Source organism: Cloeon dipterum, chromosome X, assembly GCF_949628265.1.
Source record: "Cloeon dipterum chromosome X, ieCloDipt1.1, whole genome shotgun sequence".
NCBI lineage: Eukaryota > Metazoa > Arthropoda > Insecta > Ephemeroptera > Baetidae > Cloeon > Cloeon dipterum.
The window spans coordinates 22,351,264-22,368,475 of NC_088790.1; the positions used below are offsets into that span (position 1 = coordinate 22,351,264).

The 17,212-nt window shown below is 39.9% G+C and overlaps 2 protein-coding genes across 2 annotated transcripts; one reads left to right on the top strand and one right to left on the bottom strand.

The window, feature by feature from the left end:
- Positions 1-116: 116 nt before the first annotated feature.
- LOC135947226 (zinc finger protein 34-like) lies at positions 117-16,632 on the top strand. Its single transcript, XM_065495917.1, has 10 exons — positions 117-293; positions 397-580; positions 644-765; positions 820-943; positions 1,000-1,223; positions 1,279-1,547; positions 1,963-2,233; positions 2,282-2,701; positions 2,808-2,981; positions 16,491-16,632. Exons 1-9 carry the CDS (start codon positions 273-275, stop codon positions 2,973-2,975), a joined length of 1,803 nt encoding a protein of 600 aa, XP_065351989.1. The 5' UTR covers positions 117-272; the 3' UTR covers positions 2,976-2,981; positions 16,491-16,632.
- Positions 3,008-6,823, bottom strand: LOC135947228 (hyaluronidase B-like). The gene is made up of 5 exons (XM_065495920.1): positions 6,394-6,823; positions 4,461-4,600; positions 3,914-4,089; positions 3,648-3,855; positions 3,008-3,592 (listed from the first exon to the last, which is right to left on the bottom strand). Exons 1-5 carry the CDS (start codon positions 6,767-6,769, stop codon positions 3,296-3,298), a joined length of 1,197 nt encoding a protein of 398 aa, XP_065351992.1. The 5' UTR covers positions 6,770-6,823; the 3' UTR covers positions 3,008-3,295.
- Positions 16,633-17,212: the final 580 nt, after the last annotated feature.

Here is a 17,212-nt window from a genome sequence, read left to right on the forward strand (position 1 = left end):
GGAAGAATTAAATTTGGAATATTTGCGCGAGATGTGGCTCTTTATTTGGTGGTCAAATTCTTTCGCGCCAGCTGGAATCAACCAATAGCAACGCAGTAGGGCGCGGCAACCGGAGTAAGAGAATTTTGCTGTTTATTAGTCAGTAGTCAGAATTGCAAGGTCAAAAACGCGTCGCACGTTTGGCACGTTATATTATTTTGGACGCTGCAGCCTGGACGGCCTTGACGATATTTGGGCCCCAATTCACCGCCGCTCCCTTTTATTCCCGAAAAATGGACTCCCTCATGAGCGAGGTGAAATTTTAATAGATCTTTCGTTTCATACACGATTTTTGTCGTTTATCCTTTGGGACAGTCATGAAGATTGGCGTTGTATGACAAATTTACTATTTTGCAGATGGAGTTGCTCCTTTCCAAGATCAAAGGGCTACCAGAAAGCGAAAGAAAGCTCGCTTTTCAAAAAATTCAGCAGCAGCTTGGTCCTGACACAAGTGCAAATGAGATGTGTGGATTTGGTGATGGAAATGCTGTGCTGCCTGAGGCTGTCATTGAGGAAAAATTTCAAAATTCATTGGATTACGGTACACCTCGGATTCATGAGATAATCACGGATTATTTATTTAAAATAATGATTATACATTTAGGAAATAATGAAGCTGCATTTGAGGTTTATGTCGGTTTAGAAGAAAAAGAAAGAGAAGAAGCTGTTGCAGATGCCGTGACTGATGTTCTTGAAATCAGTCTAGGAACTGAACTAATGTGTGATGTGAGATTAAAATTTTATTTTTAAATTTTTAATTTCAATTTTAAACTATTGCAGATTTGTGGTATAAGTCTAAAAAACAAGCCTTCTCTCAGGATCCACTTGAAATCGCATGAAAGCAAGAGATCGACTTACCAATGCAACATTTGCCAGAGGAATTTCTTTGCGGTTTCAAATCTAAGTAACACAGAAAAGTTGTCTTAACTGCAAACTCTTAATAACGCTTGTACTAAAAAGAGGTGCATTTAAAACGACACGCAAACCAGAGGGACTTCTCATGTCCGCATTGTGAATACAAGTCATTCACTAAAAACGACCTTGATCGCCACATCGCCACTCACACCATGAAATATGACAACATTTGCGAGTACTGCGGCCGCACATTTTCTGCCAAGAGACTGCTCAACTGCCACATAAAGACCGTCCACACCGACGACCGCAATGACTTCTGCTGCGCCCTGGTAATGCCTAAAACGTACTGATGATTTTTTGCCACTAACATTTTTTTAACTTCAGTGTCCACACAAGGCTAAGTTAAAAAGCAACTTGCGAGTGCACATCAGGCTGAAGCATCTCGGCGACTACTACACACACGTTTGTCCCGTTTGCGGGCTCAAGGTGGCCATGAGAAGCGCTTTCGTCCAGCACATGCGTGCGCACACTGGTGACAGGCCCTTCAAATGCGACCTCTGCCCTTCTTCCTTCGCCTCCAGAGGCAGACTCAATGCACATGTCACTAATATCCACAAACCTAGAGAGTTCACCTGCGAAGTGTGCAGCAAAAAGTACGTATGTTTCGCTGGCTATGTATTTATTATAGTTTTCTGTGGAAAGATACACAGTATGTTTTATTCTATCTCCTTTTAGTTGTAGGGATTTTTATATAATTTACAGAAAAATTACTTCACTGCATGGAATAATCCAAGAATTTGTGCAATATCTTATGGTTGGGTGATTGGGCCTCTTGTATATCCATGATTTAATTTCCATCTGATTTGAACATGGGATTTTCAAGATCATTCTTGCCCAATCTAGCAGAGGCGTTTTTTAAGTATGAAAACCCACAAAAATGCATCTTGCATTGGGTTTATCTTATTTATAAATTGTTTAATATTTTTTTTAATTAAGGGGCTCTTATCTGACAAAATTACCAACTGTGTTCAAATTAGAGTTATCTCAAAATATCGCCACAATTTTCAGGTTCGCCACAAAGCACCACCTAAACAGACACACGACCACCCACCTTAACTCAAAACCAAACGCATGCCCTTTCTGTCAGTTCGCTTGCAACATGATTGGCAATTTGACGAAGCACATCCGCAACTCGCACAACAAGCCGGACTTCAGTATGCGGGACTTCAAGAAGCAGAAAAACCAGCGAATCGGCAAAGAGAAAAAGAGTTGGACTGAGAAAGGGGAGCATGTGATGGGACAGTACTTGGACAACTTGTCTCTCACGCTGGGTAGAAAGGTGAAAAATTTAAGCAGTTTAGAAAGTTTTTCTATGTCATGATCATAGATCACAGTGGAAGAGCTGAAAGTGCAGGAAGAAAGTAAACAGAAGCATTTGTCTGAGGTCGTGGAAAAGGCCAAATTGGATCGCATCAAGAAGATAACATCAAAAGAGCACTCCTATTTCCAGAAGCCAAATCCACCTGCCTTTAGCCTTCCTCACGTACTGCCCAACATTTACACTGAAGCGATCGCCGCTGCAAACCTCGACTTCAGCACCTCAAATATGTCCGAGTTGCCCAACTTGCTTGCCGACAACAGTGAAGGTTTCTGCGTGGACGCTTCCAGTCTGATCATGCCTGGCGATTTGAACGAGCCTCTTTTGCCAAACTTTAACGACATGCTGCCGCTTGGACTTGAGAACTACTCCATGCCTACGCTAGACTCGCAACCAAACTACTTTGTCCAACTGCCAAGCGGGGAAAAGGTAATTTCTTCTCTTTTTACATATATGCTAGGGTTAAATTTACGCTTTTAGAGTGTGGAGTATTTTTCTTGATAACAAAATGATACATTACAATGCCTTGTTCTAGGTGCATTTCAATGTTCAAGATCAGCAGATGAGCATGGAGCTGCCTGTTCTTGGCCAGGCGGATAACAGCCTTCACAGTGAATTCCTGCCTGCCACTAATACTTACATGATCGTCTTGGCGGAGCCCAGCAACGAGACAATGCAGCTGGACACGATTCAACTCCAGTAGCATTCGGTGAGTACAATTTGAAACAATCTTTTGGTACAGTCACATAAAATGGGTAGTTTTTTTTATTGAAAAAGTGCTTTAAAAACGGCAGTAGTTTGAGATAGAAAAATGGCAACGAGCTATCAAAACACACACACGCGCCTCTTTTAAATGCAGCCTTACGTCTAGAATTCTAGTAGTGTTTTCATGCTTTGGTAAAAAGTTCAATCATCCCGTGGAATAAACAGACTACTCACTGTGAGTAGTCAGATCACAACAAATCCCGCCACTGAGCCAGTCCACAACCTCCAACACCAAAAGTTTTGTGCTCTCCACGTGCTCTACTTATTGCGAATGGTCCTCCTACGTAATATTTTCACAATCGGGTCCAGGAAGTAGTTTGTCCAGAAGCCTTCAGGCAGGTTGGACCTCTTCAGCTTCTTCCCTGTAAGCCGCTTTTCCAGTTCGGCGACAGACGCCGTACGTATGTGCTGCACCGCTGGGCCCAGCGTCTGTTCGACGTATTTTTGCAGCTTCAGACACTTTTCCTTCGAGTTGACGTCTTTGGAGCTGCCCCACAGGACGACTCCCTTCAGTCCAAGGGTCCTTGGGCCGGCGATGCTGTTGTACACATCCTCCTAAGCACGCAAGGGGTTAAATTCCAATTAAAAATTTGGTCCAAATTGTGCGAACCTCTGTCAAATACTCCTGCTCGTCGTAGTACCTGTACCACACATACGGCAGGACGTCCGGTCTCTTGGGTTTGATTCTATTTGCCAGCCTCTTGGCCTCATTAACCCTTCCAAAGACGAATTTATAGTGCTGCTCCGGCGTCAGCTTCTGCCTGCTCATGTACAGCGATGGAAACAAGGCATCGCTCCCCGAGTACAGCCAGTTCAGTCTGCAGAAAAATTTTATTTGTTTTGTTTTTTTACGAGTTCAATTTAAAATACTCTCACTCGTTATTCTCGGTTTTGACCTCTGCAGGGCAGTCAAAGCCCTTGTTCTTGGGCGAGTAATTGTAGCAATAAGGAAAGGCGTAGTATCCCCATCGCGCGCGCGGCCGCAGATCTTTGGCCAACATGAGCGTTTTCTCCATGAAGAGCCGCCCGTACTGCTCAAACCGTTTCTCCGCCTGCCAATCGTACATGTTATGTTTTAAATTTCAGTATCAATTTATGATGCAAATTAAAAGTAGACGCTGGTGCGTTATCGCTAATTTTTCGCGTGATTCGCCAATCCAGCAGGTGATTCCCACCCGCATTCCCGATCAATCGCGATTATGACGGCGTTATAACTCATCTCATTCTCCATATTTTTTTAACAAAAAATGACACTTTGTTTACACGCAAATTTAACGACAATGCCCTGATAATGCTCATGCGGTGAACTCTGTCTGTTTGCCATTTCGCCGAGTGTTATTGACATTGGCACTTGGAAGCAATGTGCTTTTCATCTTCTTCTAAATGCGCGATGACAAAGCGGAAACGTCAACTGCGTGATTACCTCATTCTCGATGCTCTCTTTGGACCAGAACGGGTGCAGTTTCTTCTCCAGCGCTTTGGATTTGTCGCGGTAGATGTTCAGCGACGCCCAGTTCTGCCGATATGTCGGTCTCCAAGACTCGAAATCGATCACTCCCACGCCTGAAACAAATTACAAATAGTTAATTTTGCTATATTTCTCCATTTTGGCGGTCATAAAAAGTCAAACTCGGTTAGCAATGACCTCTTGACAGCGACTAAATTTTACGCAGCTGCCCCCTTGAACTTAATGCATCAGATTCTGTCAATTGAAAATGCATTCCCTATCTCTTATGCACATGCTGGTGACGCAAGAGAAACGCGCCGGCGACAATAATTGTTTTATTGTCTCCATTGGAAAATTCAAGCTTGATTCTTTGAAACCGATAAAAGCGACGCGTTAATCAAAAACAAACACTGCACTCGACAAAATGCAGCAACAGCAGCCCACATTGGATCCCCCAACACTGACGTGACCTTATTTCAGTTTGCATCAACCGGCATTGAACTTCAATTTCACTTTCCAACGCTCGACGCAATTCCGTTTTAATATCTTTTTTCGGTAACTTAACGTGTGATCTTGACCTACCTGACCAAACGAAACGGGGTTTTCTTAGTAAGTGTCCACCTTGAATTTTAAACATTTCTCGACACCTTTTATCTGAAAAGGCATGCGCGCGGAGGAAGTGATAATTGGCGCAATACCCAGAAGAGGAATAATAATTATTAATGCGGCCGTGAAGATTGTCAATGCAAATTTTCCAAACCACACGTGTTACGTGTTGCAAAAAGTGAAAGTAAATTATCGAAAAAATAATTATTTCTTCGACGCATTGCACCACAAGAATAAGGAACGCAGTGAAATAACAATTAACTTTTATCACTGGAAGCGTCAAGTTGCATCGCTGCCGTTATCAAGTGAAAATACAAAAAGCGGACATTGACAAATGGATCCGAGTGTCAAAGAATGGTGGTATGCGCCCGGAAAATTCTTTATTTAAATAAAAACCGCGATAAACTTGACTGATACAGTCAAACGTGATTCAGACATGAAAAATGTGAATGTCATAAAATGCACTTACTTTGCACAATTTAAGTTAAAATTACTTTTTATCGTCTCTTGGTGGCATTTTAATTGCATGTCTGTACAATTATTACTTTATTATTATTATTTTTTTTTTAAATATAATTATAAAAAACATTATGTTTAAGTGCTTGCTCTTGAGCAATAATTTAACAGTCACATAATATGAAGACTTAAAAGCGGTTGATTTTAAACAAGTTTAACTTAAAATTCATTTACAAACTCCAGATCAAAACAATGGAAAATTATGCATTTGACATTAAATTCGATTTCGAATATTTAAGAAACTCCAAAAGCAACTATTAGGTTTCCTTCTCATGCTGTAACTTTTAAATAAATTTAAAGTTAAGTGTTAAATACCAAATTAAAAAAGATGAACTTGGTGATGAAATTACTTCATAGATTTTGTTTTGCTAAAGAACTTCTGATCAAACCTGAGGGGCCTAAACAGCCTCTGCGCAGGGAGTTTCTTTTATCTTAAAATTTAACTTTCACCACACAAATTTTTTGGAACAAATTCCATTTTTCTGCTCTTTTATCTTCATTATTCTATGCGAATATAATTTTAAGGCACTTGAGAAAATCTGATAAACTTGCTGGTTTGCAACTTTCCAGCATGCGTGATTTGGCATCACGGGACGAATGTCTAGCGTTTCAAAAAGTCCTCAGTGCGGAGGCAAGTGGCCCTTCAGTGGGCTGGGTCCCTGTGCGGCCTGGTGCGCCCATGTTATCCGTTCGCGGTATTATTGAGACCCGGGTTTCAGCATTCGTGTTATTGCAGTGCGCCCCCTTCCCGGTCCTCGGACAGGGATAAAAAGAGCAAAAAACTTACCAGAAAACATTGGGTTGGGGATGAGCTGATTGATGGATTCTTTCATTGCGTCGAGGTGCTGCGTGAGATTGCCGAGCTGCGGTAGGCCGCCGTTCCTGGCGATCACGCTGTACTTCTGCCTGCCGAAGATGCTCTCAAACATTCCCTCTTCCTGTGGCTCGTCGGTCAGGTAGGCAGGAAAGAGGCCCGGGTCATAGAGGATGACCATTGTGTCGCCACGGAACTGGTCGTTATCGTTCTGCGTGATGCCATAGCGTGTCGCGTCGAAGAAGACGCCGTGCTTGTGGCACATAAACGTCGGAACGTTCCAGTGCACCTCAAACTGGGCCTTGGCACAAAGCACCAGGCCCAGAAAAATCAGTGTGCCGACGAGCATTGTGGGCTGGCGGGCGACCTGAGCGGCTGTGACGGTCAGTCCCTTTGACTCAGAGCTTTTAAGTGCCAGCCCGGAGTGGGAGCGCGCCGCGTGCGAATCTATTTTGTTTGTTATCTGCTCGCGTGTGCTGCAGCCGCCGCCACCGCTATCGGCGTGCACCTGAACCTTTGCTTAGGGTTATTAGTGGCGAGTCCACTGCACTTTTCACTTCCACAGAAGGATCGAAAATTGCACGCTAGAAAAGAAACCGTATTGATCTTATCGATATTTCTTCACCTTACAATTAATGACGTTGGATTACATTTATCAGTCGTCAAGTCAAATAACCGTTTACTATTATCTAACATCCTAGCCACTTCCATTATTTATAGTTAAAATTGCGTGTATTTAGGAAATCTTGCGGCTACTTTAAAAAATTTATCATGGTAGTAAATTAAAAGTAAAGAAAATTTTCCTTAACCTGTCAAAATGAAACGACAGTTACTCGCATTCACACGCCAGGTAATTAGCTCCACGTATATTCATTTAATTGTGCAATTTGAGCACAACCTTCTGTGCAAACCGCGTGCCAAGTGTAATTTATTCACTTGATGGACATGCAGACTGATTTGACGTCACGAGGAAAGCAGAACCAAACTATTTTGATCTCGTTATGCGGTTATGAGCAACATAGCCACCAACCCGCCAACGTTATTGTTTAGTGGCGTCCTCTGTTTACATTTCTTGCAACAATTGTCAATGCCTGAGTAATATCAGTTTATAAATTTGAAATATTTTGAATAATTGGAAGCGGAAAAAAGGTTTGTAAAATTTTCTGCTAAAAAATGCATAAATTTCATTCTTACGGAAGTTTTTATTTAAATCGAAAATTAAAATAAGAAGAAATACATTGCAAAGGAAGTAAATAATTAATTTCATGTTTTTTCAGTTAATTCTATAAGATTGAGTACCAAAATTTATGATAGATCTCTCAGTGCTAGTATAAATTCAGAATTTTTAAGATGTTGTACTGCTAAATCAGATCTTCTTTGTTTCGGCTAAAGCAATATTATTATGTATATCTAGATTTGTTATTATTTGGAAGCGTCTTCGCTTTGCACTTCTTGTCTTGCAACAAGAGCATTTGGTTGCAACAAAGACCTCATTGCCATTCGCTGCTCACGTGCCAGTTTGTCTCAGCACGAATTTGTCTTTGCACGAATTTTCCTATAGCCATCTGCAAGCTTAAAGCTTATTCCCAAAATTTTTTCTTAACTGCTTTATATAGTGTGCAGCGAAGTTAACAAAAGAATGAGCGTGCAATTGAAAATTCATAGATGCAAGGAAGTAGGTACCAGCCAAACGATAGTTGGATTCGGGAATTCATCAGGCGAAATTTCAAGAGTCAACACTCAAGCGTATTAGAGTATATTCTGAACTCGCATTCCTAATTTAATAGGAATGCGTGCATGAAAGTATAATTGCTAATCCTTTACACATAATCAATATATTTCCAAGAGTTTGCTGGAATATCAGAATTATCTGTAGAGTTACCACACATTAAAAAGTCACAAATATATTCAATATTCAAGAGAAAATCAACCAGTTTTGAAGCTTTTGACTAACTAGTTTTTAACAAGAACTTTGAAGATTAAATGATCATGAAATGCTCCCGCTTTGAAATATATTCGTGTGTTGAAACCTATGATCAGCATACGCTTCTGAAGTACCTTCATAAAAAAATTAATCAAAGCCCATTCTAAACTCGAGTAATTCCTCTCGTTCCAATTAGAATAGAATGTGGCACTCAGTTCTATCTAAATTGTGCGTGGCGCAGTGCAGTCTGTCGCTCCAGTTGTTCCCAAGACGGCGGTGAACCAAAGGAAAGTTCCCGTTGACCTGACCAGCCCTTGTTAAATGCAATACACTTCGGCTGACTCAAGACAAGAAGTGTCAGTGACTTTTGCAAAGGTGACGTCACCGCAAGGAATCATCTGTTTTGATTGACCTTGTCCGCCGGCACTGCTCAACATCACTCGCATTTTATGACTCTTTTTGCCAATATTGAAACAAATGGTTTTTTTTCGCACTCGGGGATCGGAACACGGCGATGCACGTGTGCCTGTTAAATGAATCATTTATTTCAATTATCCGCGGCTTGTGATGAGGGAGACTGATCGACGTTGTAATTACTATTTTGATGCATTTCCACGTTGACGTGTCAACGCATTAATGCTGGCCCCCTTTTACTGGAGTGCAAACACATGCGTGCGATACACACTTAATTGTTTATCGTTTCGTTGAAAATAAAAACACGACAGCTTTATTTGTTCTAGCTAAACTCTCAACTTAAATTAATGTGCATTTTTGTTCCAAAGACAATTAAGCTTTATTGGAAAACTACTTCTAAGTAGCTTTATCGTTGAATGCTGTTTGGGAACTGTAGTGAAAGCGGCTTCGTAATTTATTCTTTAAAAACTTCACAGCTCAAGACAGCAAGTCTTTGAAACAAATATGCACATTATTTAAGTTAAGAGTATAGCTATTTTCAAATTGAACTCTAGAAGTTTCTAAATACGCAAATAGGCATTGTCTTAAGGAATACCTATTAATAGCTTTTGCCAATTATAAATCAAACCTTTCATTTATTTCTATTTGCAACTTTTTCAAACTCAAGTCCACGCAGGTTAATCAGCTATTTGCTTGAAACCTTCGCCGCGATTGCAGACAGTAAAGATGACTCCTCTTTTCCACTAAACAAACTGGTGCGTTTTCCGTCTATTTACCTGGCTTAACAGTCAACCATAATGACAATAATGGTATGCGTTTATACGCCTCATCCCTAACCTCGACTAACTAATAACGTCAAACACGCGCAGACCAAACAATAACAGAGTCAGCCAGCGACGCGCAATATTTGTCTTTCGCAAATGCTGAGCGCAGATAAAATGCCTTTTCGACTGCGATCGAAGCTGACCGCGTGTAAAAAACCTTCCCGCCGCGCTATCTTAAAGGTGGAGCAATTAATTGCGTCGGCAAGATAGCCTACTTAACGCACGCAGCTTGTCGAAATAATAATTCGACTTGTTGAATTTATTTAGTTGAGCAACCGGCCACCGTTTACATTGCTGCTGTTTGCCGTGTCTATTATGGCTACCTTCGGCTTCTGATCAAATGTCAAAATTAGCCAACCGTAATGCCAAACGGCGGCGCCTTGGCTGCCGCGTCCGCAATGCCTGTAATGCCATTAACTTTGAATTGCGGCCCGTGTGATCGCCACGCGACTGACTAATTTTAGGCACCGAGGAAAACAGGAAATCGACGTGTGCGCTGTTGCTTCTTCAGTCACACCATCCATTGTTGCATTCATTTCATGAATGACTGGCGCTAGACCAAGTAGAGCATCTTATGATTTTGATTAACAGAACATGATATAAAGGAATAAAATGCGGGGCCTCTTTATTGAATAAAAACGTTTTTATCGTGCGTATTTGCAGCTTCAAAGAACAGGATTTGTATCACATTAAAGGGCATGGAATTGCGATAATTATTTAAAAAAGTTAAAAATATATTAGGTGATGAATTTGTTATATTTAAAAAAATTATTTATTTTAAAAATTTTTATATTTAAAAAAAACATAGTGAGGCCCTCCCAGAATGATGTTTTTGTAAACTTTGTGATAAGAACATGGACTTCTATCATTTTCTGAGCTGTGACAGAAATCAGATGAGTCTGACCCAAGCAGAAAAATTGTCCAAATATTATACAATTATATAATCTGTTGTACACAACTTCTGTTTAAAATAAATAATTGATTTATTTATTTATTATATTTATATTTTTTCAGCATACTTTGGTGCAGTGGCATTTTGTTTTTATATTTGTTCACTTGCTATAAAAAACCTGGTTGATTTTGCTTTAGTGGCCTGACAATGAGCTCTGTAACTATGTCTGTTTCTTGCGTGTCCTGCAAACATTGCGGTTACACTCGCTGCATAACCTGCAGGGGCATAATTTTCCTTCCAGCGCCTAGTGGCTCCATCCCGTAGTTAGTTGTTTTACTACAAGACTTAACAGATGAATCCAGCGAAAATTATTTACTCATAATTTAAATACATCATTACAAATTAAAATGATACATGCTGCTTTTACCGGCTCAATGTTTATTCCATGAATATAAAAACATCCCAACACTTTTACTTTTTGACAAAATTATAAGAAAAAAGAAATAATAAAACACTTAATTACTCTATTTTTTGTGGTTTTAAAACATGGCGAGTGGTTAAACGTTAACAGTCGGATATAGAGAGTAGAAATTTTTCTCGCACTCTGGACAACAGTGTTTTGGTCTCCCAGGCCTCAGCTCTCAGTGAGCAGTAATTTACCTCAATCTACAACCTGAATCCCCGTCTGTTGAAAAGGATTGACGGAACTTTTTGGTGAGTTCGTACCAACAAAAGTTTATTTATTCGGCTGCAATTTATTTATTATCATGTCTTCGGAAACAGTTTTCTCATAAGAATTATAATTTAAAATGTTGCAGTTTATTAATAATTTTTAATGAGAGAGCCATATATAATCACGAAGATAAATGATTTGGTTTGCAGCAGTTGCAAAATTGAAATGTCTTGACTTTATATATTGAGAGGCCGTTGGAGACCCGATTTTATCTGGAGATGCGCCAATGACCCGAAGCATCGCTTGCACTCTCAGTCGGGCAGCGAGTAGCGGTCAGTTTGACTCTTGGCAACTGCATTAATAAGTTTTAAATCTTAGGGCTCAGCACAAAAGAGCACTTTGAGTGTGCCTGCCTCCTCAATGCATGAATGAAATGTGTCATCTACCCTTGAAATGCTTAATTCGAATTTAACACGCTTCTGTAATTCTAAGTTCAATTAAGAAAATTTGTATTCTTCCCCATTGGGCATGTTAAGCAAAATCTTAAGAATTTTAGTTTCCCAATTTATACTAATTTATGCGTATATGACAATTTGTTGACATTGCAATATTTTAAATGTGTAATTTTGCTGACAAATTTCCGACAGAATTAATTTCGTTGCATAATATATCGTGCTGAGTGTACATTAAGTGCTGGCAATGTCAATCGCTTGAGTGTACCCAATCTTAAATGCCTCCATGAGAAGTTCATTCAAACAATCGCCAATAATTCATATTTATGCACCAAACACGTGATCCTAAGCTGCCGAGCGCATTCCTATTTCATCTTGATAATAATAACCGTTCATTTACAGTGCAAGATAACTTGAATTAACTTAACATCATGTTATCTCAAAGTTCAAGGGGATGTGTTAATTACAGCGCTTTTTATTTTCAAAGTATTACTGTGGATCTACAGAGCAACTATGCCACATCTAAAACGGCAAGAAAATAGCAAAAATCTCAATTTTTATTCTAAATTGAGCTCTCAAATCTCTAAATAATGTGTAAACTTGCGTAAAATTGTATTTATCTGCGGCGCGAATTGATAACGACTTAGTTTTCTTCCGAATCAAGGAACGCGCTTAGACAGTTTAAGAGAGATAATTCTTTATCCATTCTCATCAATGTCAAACTATTTATCGAGCTATCGCTATGCACCTTAATTCTATATAGCGAAATAATCACTTACGTAAAAGTATTAAACACAACTGGCACGCACGCAAGGACTACTTCTGAGATTGCAAAGTCGAGGAAGCCATCCTGTTGCTGCGTCCGATTTATTTCCTGAAAGCCTAATGTTTTTGTGTGAACCCCTTCACATGTTGAACAGAATCAAATCTAATCGACACGTTGTTTGTTGATGACAGACTTATAATATGTCTACCGTAACTCCACTCTTGAAAGATGAAACGACTCTTCTTACAGTTAAGAGGACAAAATATCGCACATAGCCAAACAGAATTCGTAGTAATGTCAATTATTATTTTGCGACGTGACCCACATTGCGTGCGAATATCCGAGTATATTGCGGCGGATTTATGTCGTTCAACCTATTTTTTCTGGCTATAATTAAAACAAAGTGCTAAGAGATCAATCAAGCAGCAGCAAGCACACTTTGGAGGGGTTCTCGGGCACCCGCAACAAATTTTCAAAATAGCACTCGCTGCTCGTCGTGTTGCCAAGCGCACGTTCAAGCCTTTGTGCGACTATTCATTCACCGGCTCAGCGATTATTCCTAGCTGTTATTCGGGCAATTTCGTTTCTCAAGGTGCTAGGTTAATTATTGACAGCCAGTTTTTAGCTGAATTGGGACGCAGGTATCCCAAAGGCTAAAAAGAGTGGCCTTTCTGTAATACAGAATGACTCTGTTCCTTACCAAAGCATTACAAAACTGAACCAAACGAAACCCGGATTTTCAGATCCAAAGTACGAGATCGGGTGGTTTCAATGAAAGTGCGCCCGAGCAGCGCGTGCTGCAGTCGTGATACGGCCATGTGCGTTGTGACACCCAGACGGCACAATCCTCTAAGTCGTCTGTTGAGGAACGAAAGTTCAAAGTTTTATGTGGGGAGAGACTGAGTTAATTAGTCGCGTGGATTGCTGCATGCCCAGGGATCAACACATTTTTTCTGCTCTGCGTTTATCGTTTACCGCGAGCTGATAACAAAAACTGTTGACATAATAATTGCAACTCCAACTACTGCCATTGCATAATTGCAAGCGGCGATAACGCTTTGATTCAAGCGGAAAATTCTTCCGATATGTTTTTGTCAACAATGTTTGATCGAAACAGAATTAGTTATTAATTCATCATAAAAGGTTTCTATCACGTGCTCAGTAAATGCAACTAAGTGTGGTTTGGAAAAAACAGAAAAAATATGCAGCCAAAGGTTATTTATTTTATTCAACCAAGGTTTTGAACTTTGCCACTATTGAGTATGAATTAATAAACATTAATGACGAGGCACACATACGTTGACCCTAATTAAAATATCAAATTTTCTATTTTATTCCAAAATATATTGCAAACCGAAAAGTACTCAACCAAATACTAGTCTTAAAAATAAAATATATTACGATTTTGGTCTTGAAGAATCGACTGGCACCTAAATTAAAAGAGAAATGACTTGCACATAGCTCCCAGTGCATCTGGAGAAACCAGTTCGGTGCAGCGTGTAGGACATAAAAAATATGGCAACCGTGCATTGAGACGCATATTTATCAGCATTAGAATCCTGTTTACGTTTTTCCTTACCTGTTTGATTCTATTTTTATACGAGCATGCTATCTTTGTCGTGTGGTAAATAATGCTAATCATTGAACCACACGAAGAAAATGCAGCTGAAATTTCCCTTACTCTTTTAATTTCCCTCTGACCCAATTGAGATAGATAAATAGTGCAAGTTTTGCAAATTAAAACAAATAAAGATGTGCGTGAACATGATGCGTACGTGCATCTTAATCGTCCTACATCTCTGTCTCGTCAGCAGGAGTATAGTCCTCTTTGAAGGCCGATTTTCAGTATCACGCGGTTAATTCGTGATTTTCAGTACGAAAACACATCTTGCCCCACGTGAATGTGGGCATGTACGACATAAGTTTGAATCAAGGAAGAATTTTATATAATCATGTTAATAATTTTTTAAATTTCAATATGTATCGGTACGATTGAAAATAATGTGGAATAATGTGAGCTGAAAAAAAGAGTTCTATAATATACAAAAATTCTATATGCATTAATTATTTATTGAAACACTTTTAAAATTAATTTAAACCCTAAGGAAGTGAATTCATGGAAAACAAATTTCCTTTCAATACGTTAAATAGGAAAATATATCTTAAAATTCGTTTTTATCTCTAGAATAAACCAGTTTTTCTTCTTTTTTTACGCATGGTCTATAGTCTAGTTGTATAAATATAAAAAAATATATCATTCACCGATGTGCCATTCAACCATTCATGTGGCGAGTGGACTTCCAGGTGGGTAGGTTGAGTTGGTTCAGAGCTAGGTTTGCAGATGATGTCTGGGATCGGTCGAAATTACGACACAAACCTGGGCTTATTTGCAGATTTGCACAAAATGTTAGAATTACTTCAATACTGATGGTATAGAAATGGTAAAATGTTTAATTCCGTCTAGTTTTATTTTAAAATTATGCTACCGCAGTCTTTATTCTATGAATTCATTTATGGCTAAAATTGGAATTTCAACATTATTAAAAGGCTTCAAGTACTAGTCGCCGCCGGCTTGCTTCAAACGATATTTTTACTCGATCTATGAAACAAACTTATTTATCAATTATCACAGGTGCGAAGCATCTCGTCAGCATTGTTTGACAATTTCCTCGATTGAGTTGGGGTTCCACGATCCGAAAGCCAGCAACCAATTGTTTACTCGGCGGCCTAATCTGTCGGGGTGTGTATGCTGTGCACGCCGCGATCGTCTGCTTTGGAAGGGGAAAAGGGATTGAACGGCGCGGAGTCAGGCTGAGGCGGAGGTGCTTCATTCAGTTCAGTCACTCGTTGTCCCCGAGCCGCATCGCAGCATGCCCATCTCGACCACCGGTCTCCGAATCCGCTGCTGACCAACACACAACTTCACCCTCTGCTACGAAAAACGCGGTGTCAAACCCGAAAGCGGCATTTTTACTAACTGGTGAGCTTCTTTAATCCATTTTTGTTGGGATTGAATTTGATTTTGTGTCTCGCAACTTTCACTGGAGTCGTGAGTCTTTGGTGCTCGTAGAAATAGCAGAAAGAACGTAACATCTTGCGTTTATTGTATAATGCAGTGCATGTCATTTTCGGAATGCCAGAGCCCACGTTGACAATGCATTTTCTGGCTTCTTCTCGACTCCAGACAAAAGTCGCGCCGGTTCGATATTGTTCTTCTATTTATGCGGCTTCGCAAGAATTCGTTCAAAGACGAAAATTCACATTTGTGACGAAATATTACGTCAGGCTAATGATTTTCGAGCCCCTCACTTATTTCTCTCTGCGACTACCTTAAGTGATTGTCAGGAAAAAGATAATAACATTTTAATTACGTGCGTCCATTGCCATGCGAGCGTTGAGGAAGCTGAATCCGGTTTTGCGCACCTGATCTTGTTTTGCCGTACTGTGCAATACTGGCCGCTTCAAGAGCACTCGCGGTTGCGTCAGGTGTCGGATGGGAAGCAAAGTGACATCCACTCGGAAGTGCAACATAAATAAATAATAACAATTTGTCCCAAGGAGTCCTAGTAGTTTTTTTTCTAGGAATGGTTTTTTTAAACTGATAAAATGAGGGGATTTCTTCATAGAAATTACTCGCTTGTTTATTTTTTTCAATCATTGCTCCACTCCCGTGCTTTTCCTTGTCTTCTTGATAAGTTTGTGTCCGGCCAACCTTTCATCCTAAACGACTGGATTATTTAAAGGAAACTACGCACGTCTTTTTGCAAACTCGTGCCTTGTGGCGCTCCACCGTGGCCCAAATAAACTTACATAATTGAGCGACAAAAGTCTTAAATCAAATGGAAGTGCATAATGCATTTTGGCCCGCCGCCCGTCCTTCGCGGGCACTGCATCATTGCTATTAATAAGCAATTTTGATTTGGGACACGCACAGCAACTCTTTTAACTGTGCCCGAGCGGGAACGTAGTTTTTCACAACTGAAGGACGCGGCTTGCTCAAGATTTTCCGTTATTACAACAAGCTAGGATTTTGGAAATATTATTTTAACACCGCTGGCGCTGGAGCCCCCTGGTTTTGAAGGCCGAAGTAGAGTGATAGACCGTTGGTTTTGTTTTGTGTTGCAGCTGGTTGCCACCATCTCCACGATGACCGAGACTTGCTTCGTTACTCAGGTGCGCCTGCTGGCCGCCCTAGATGTGGCCAACGCGGCAACGCAGGCCAAGAAGCAGCCGCCTGCCCGGCTCAGCACTTTCTTCGCCGCCTTCGCCTGGCCATTCCTCCCGCATGGTAAAAACACCGTTAAATTGTTTTCATATTTCATTAGCTTATTGAACTTCAATTTTATTTAAACATGGCTTTACAAGGAAATTTCAAGGATGCTTAATTTTTAGCACATATTATATTTGAACACTATTCACTCATAGGATTTTTTTATTTTTACGCTTTGAGTGAGCGTTGAAGATTTAAAGTAAAATCTTTAAGGAAAAAATGAATTTTAGGGTCAATTTTGAGCGATTGGCTCTATTTGACGATATTAATCAAGAGATTGCTATTTTTTACCGTGGGAAATATATTAACAAAATACTTTTTAAAAATATTTTCAGATTTCAGAATATTTTGGAATTATTTTCGGTAATTTGTGTTTTTAAATAAATTTGAACATGTGGTTGTTTTTTTCTTTGAACTTATGCAAATCGGTAAAATTGTCTAATCGTACAGTTTTGACCACTGAACTTGGTTCGCCTCGCGCCAGTTCACATGAATTTAATAAATTCACCTCAAACTGAATCATAGCATTCTAAATTTCCCTGTCATAATAAAAGACGCCGAAGGCGTTAAATTCGGT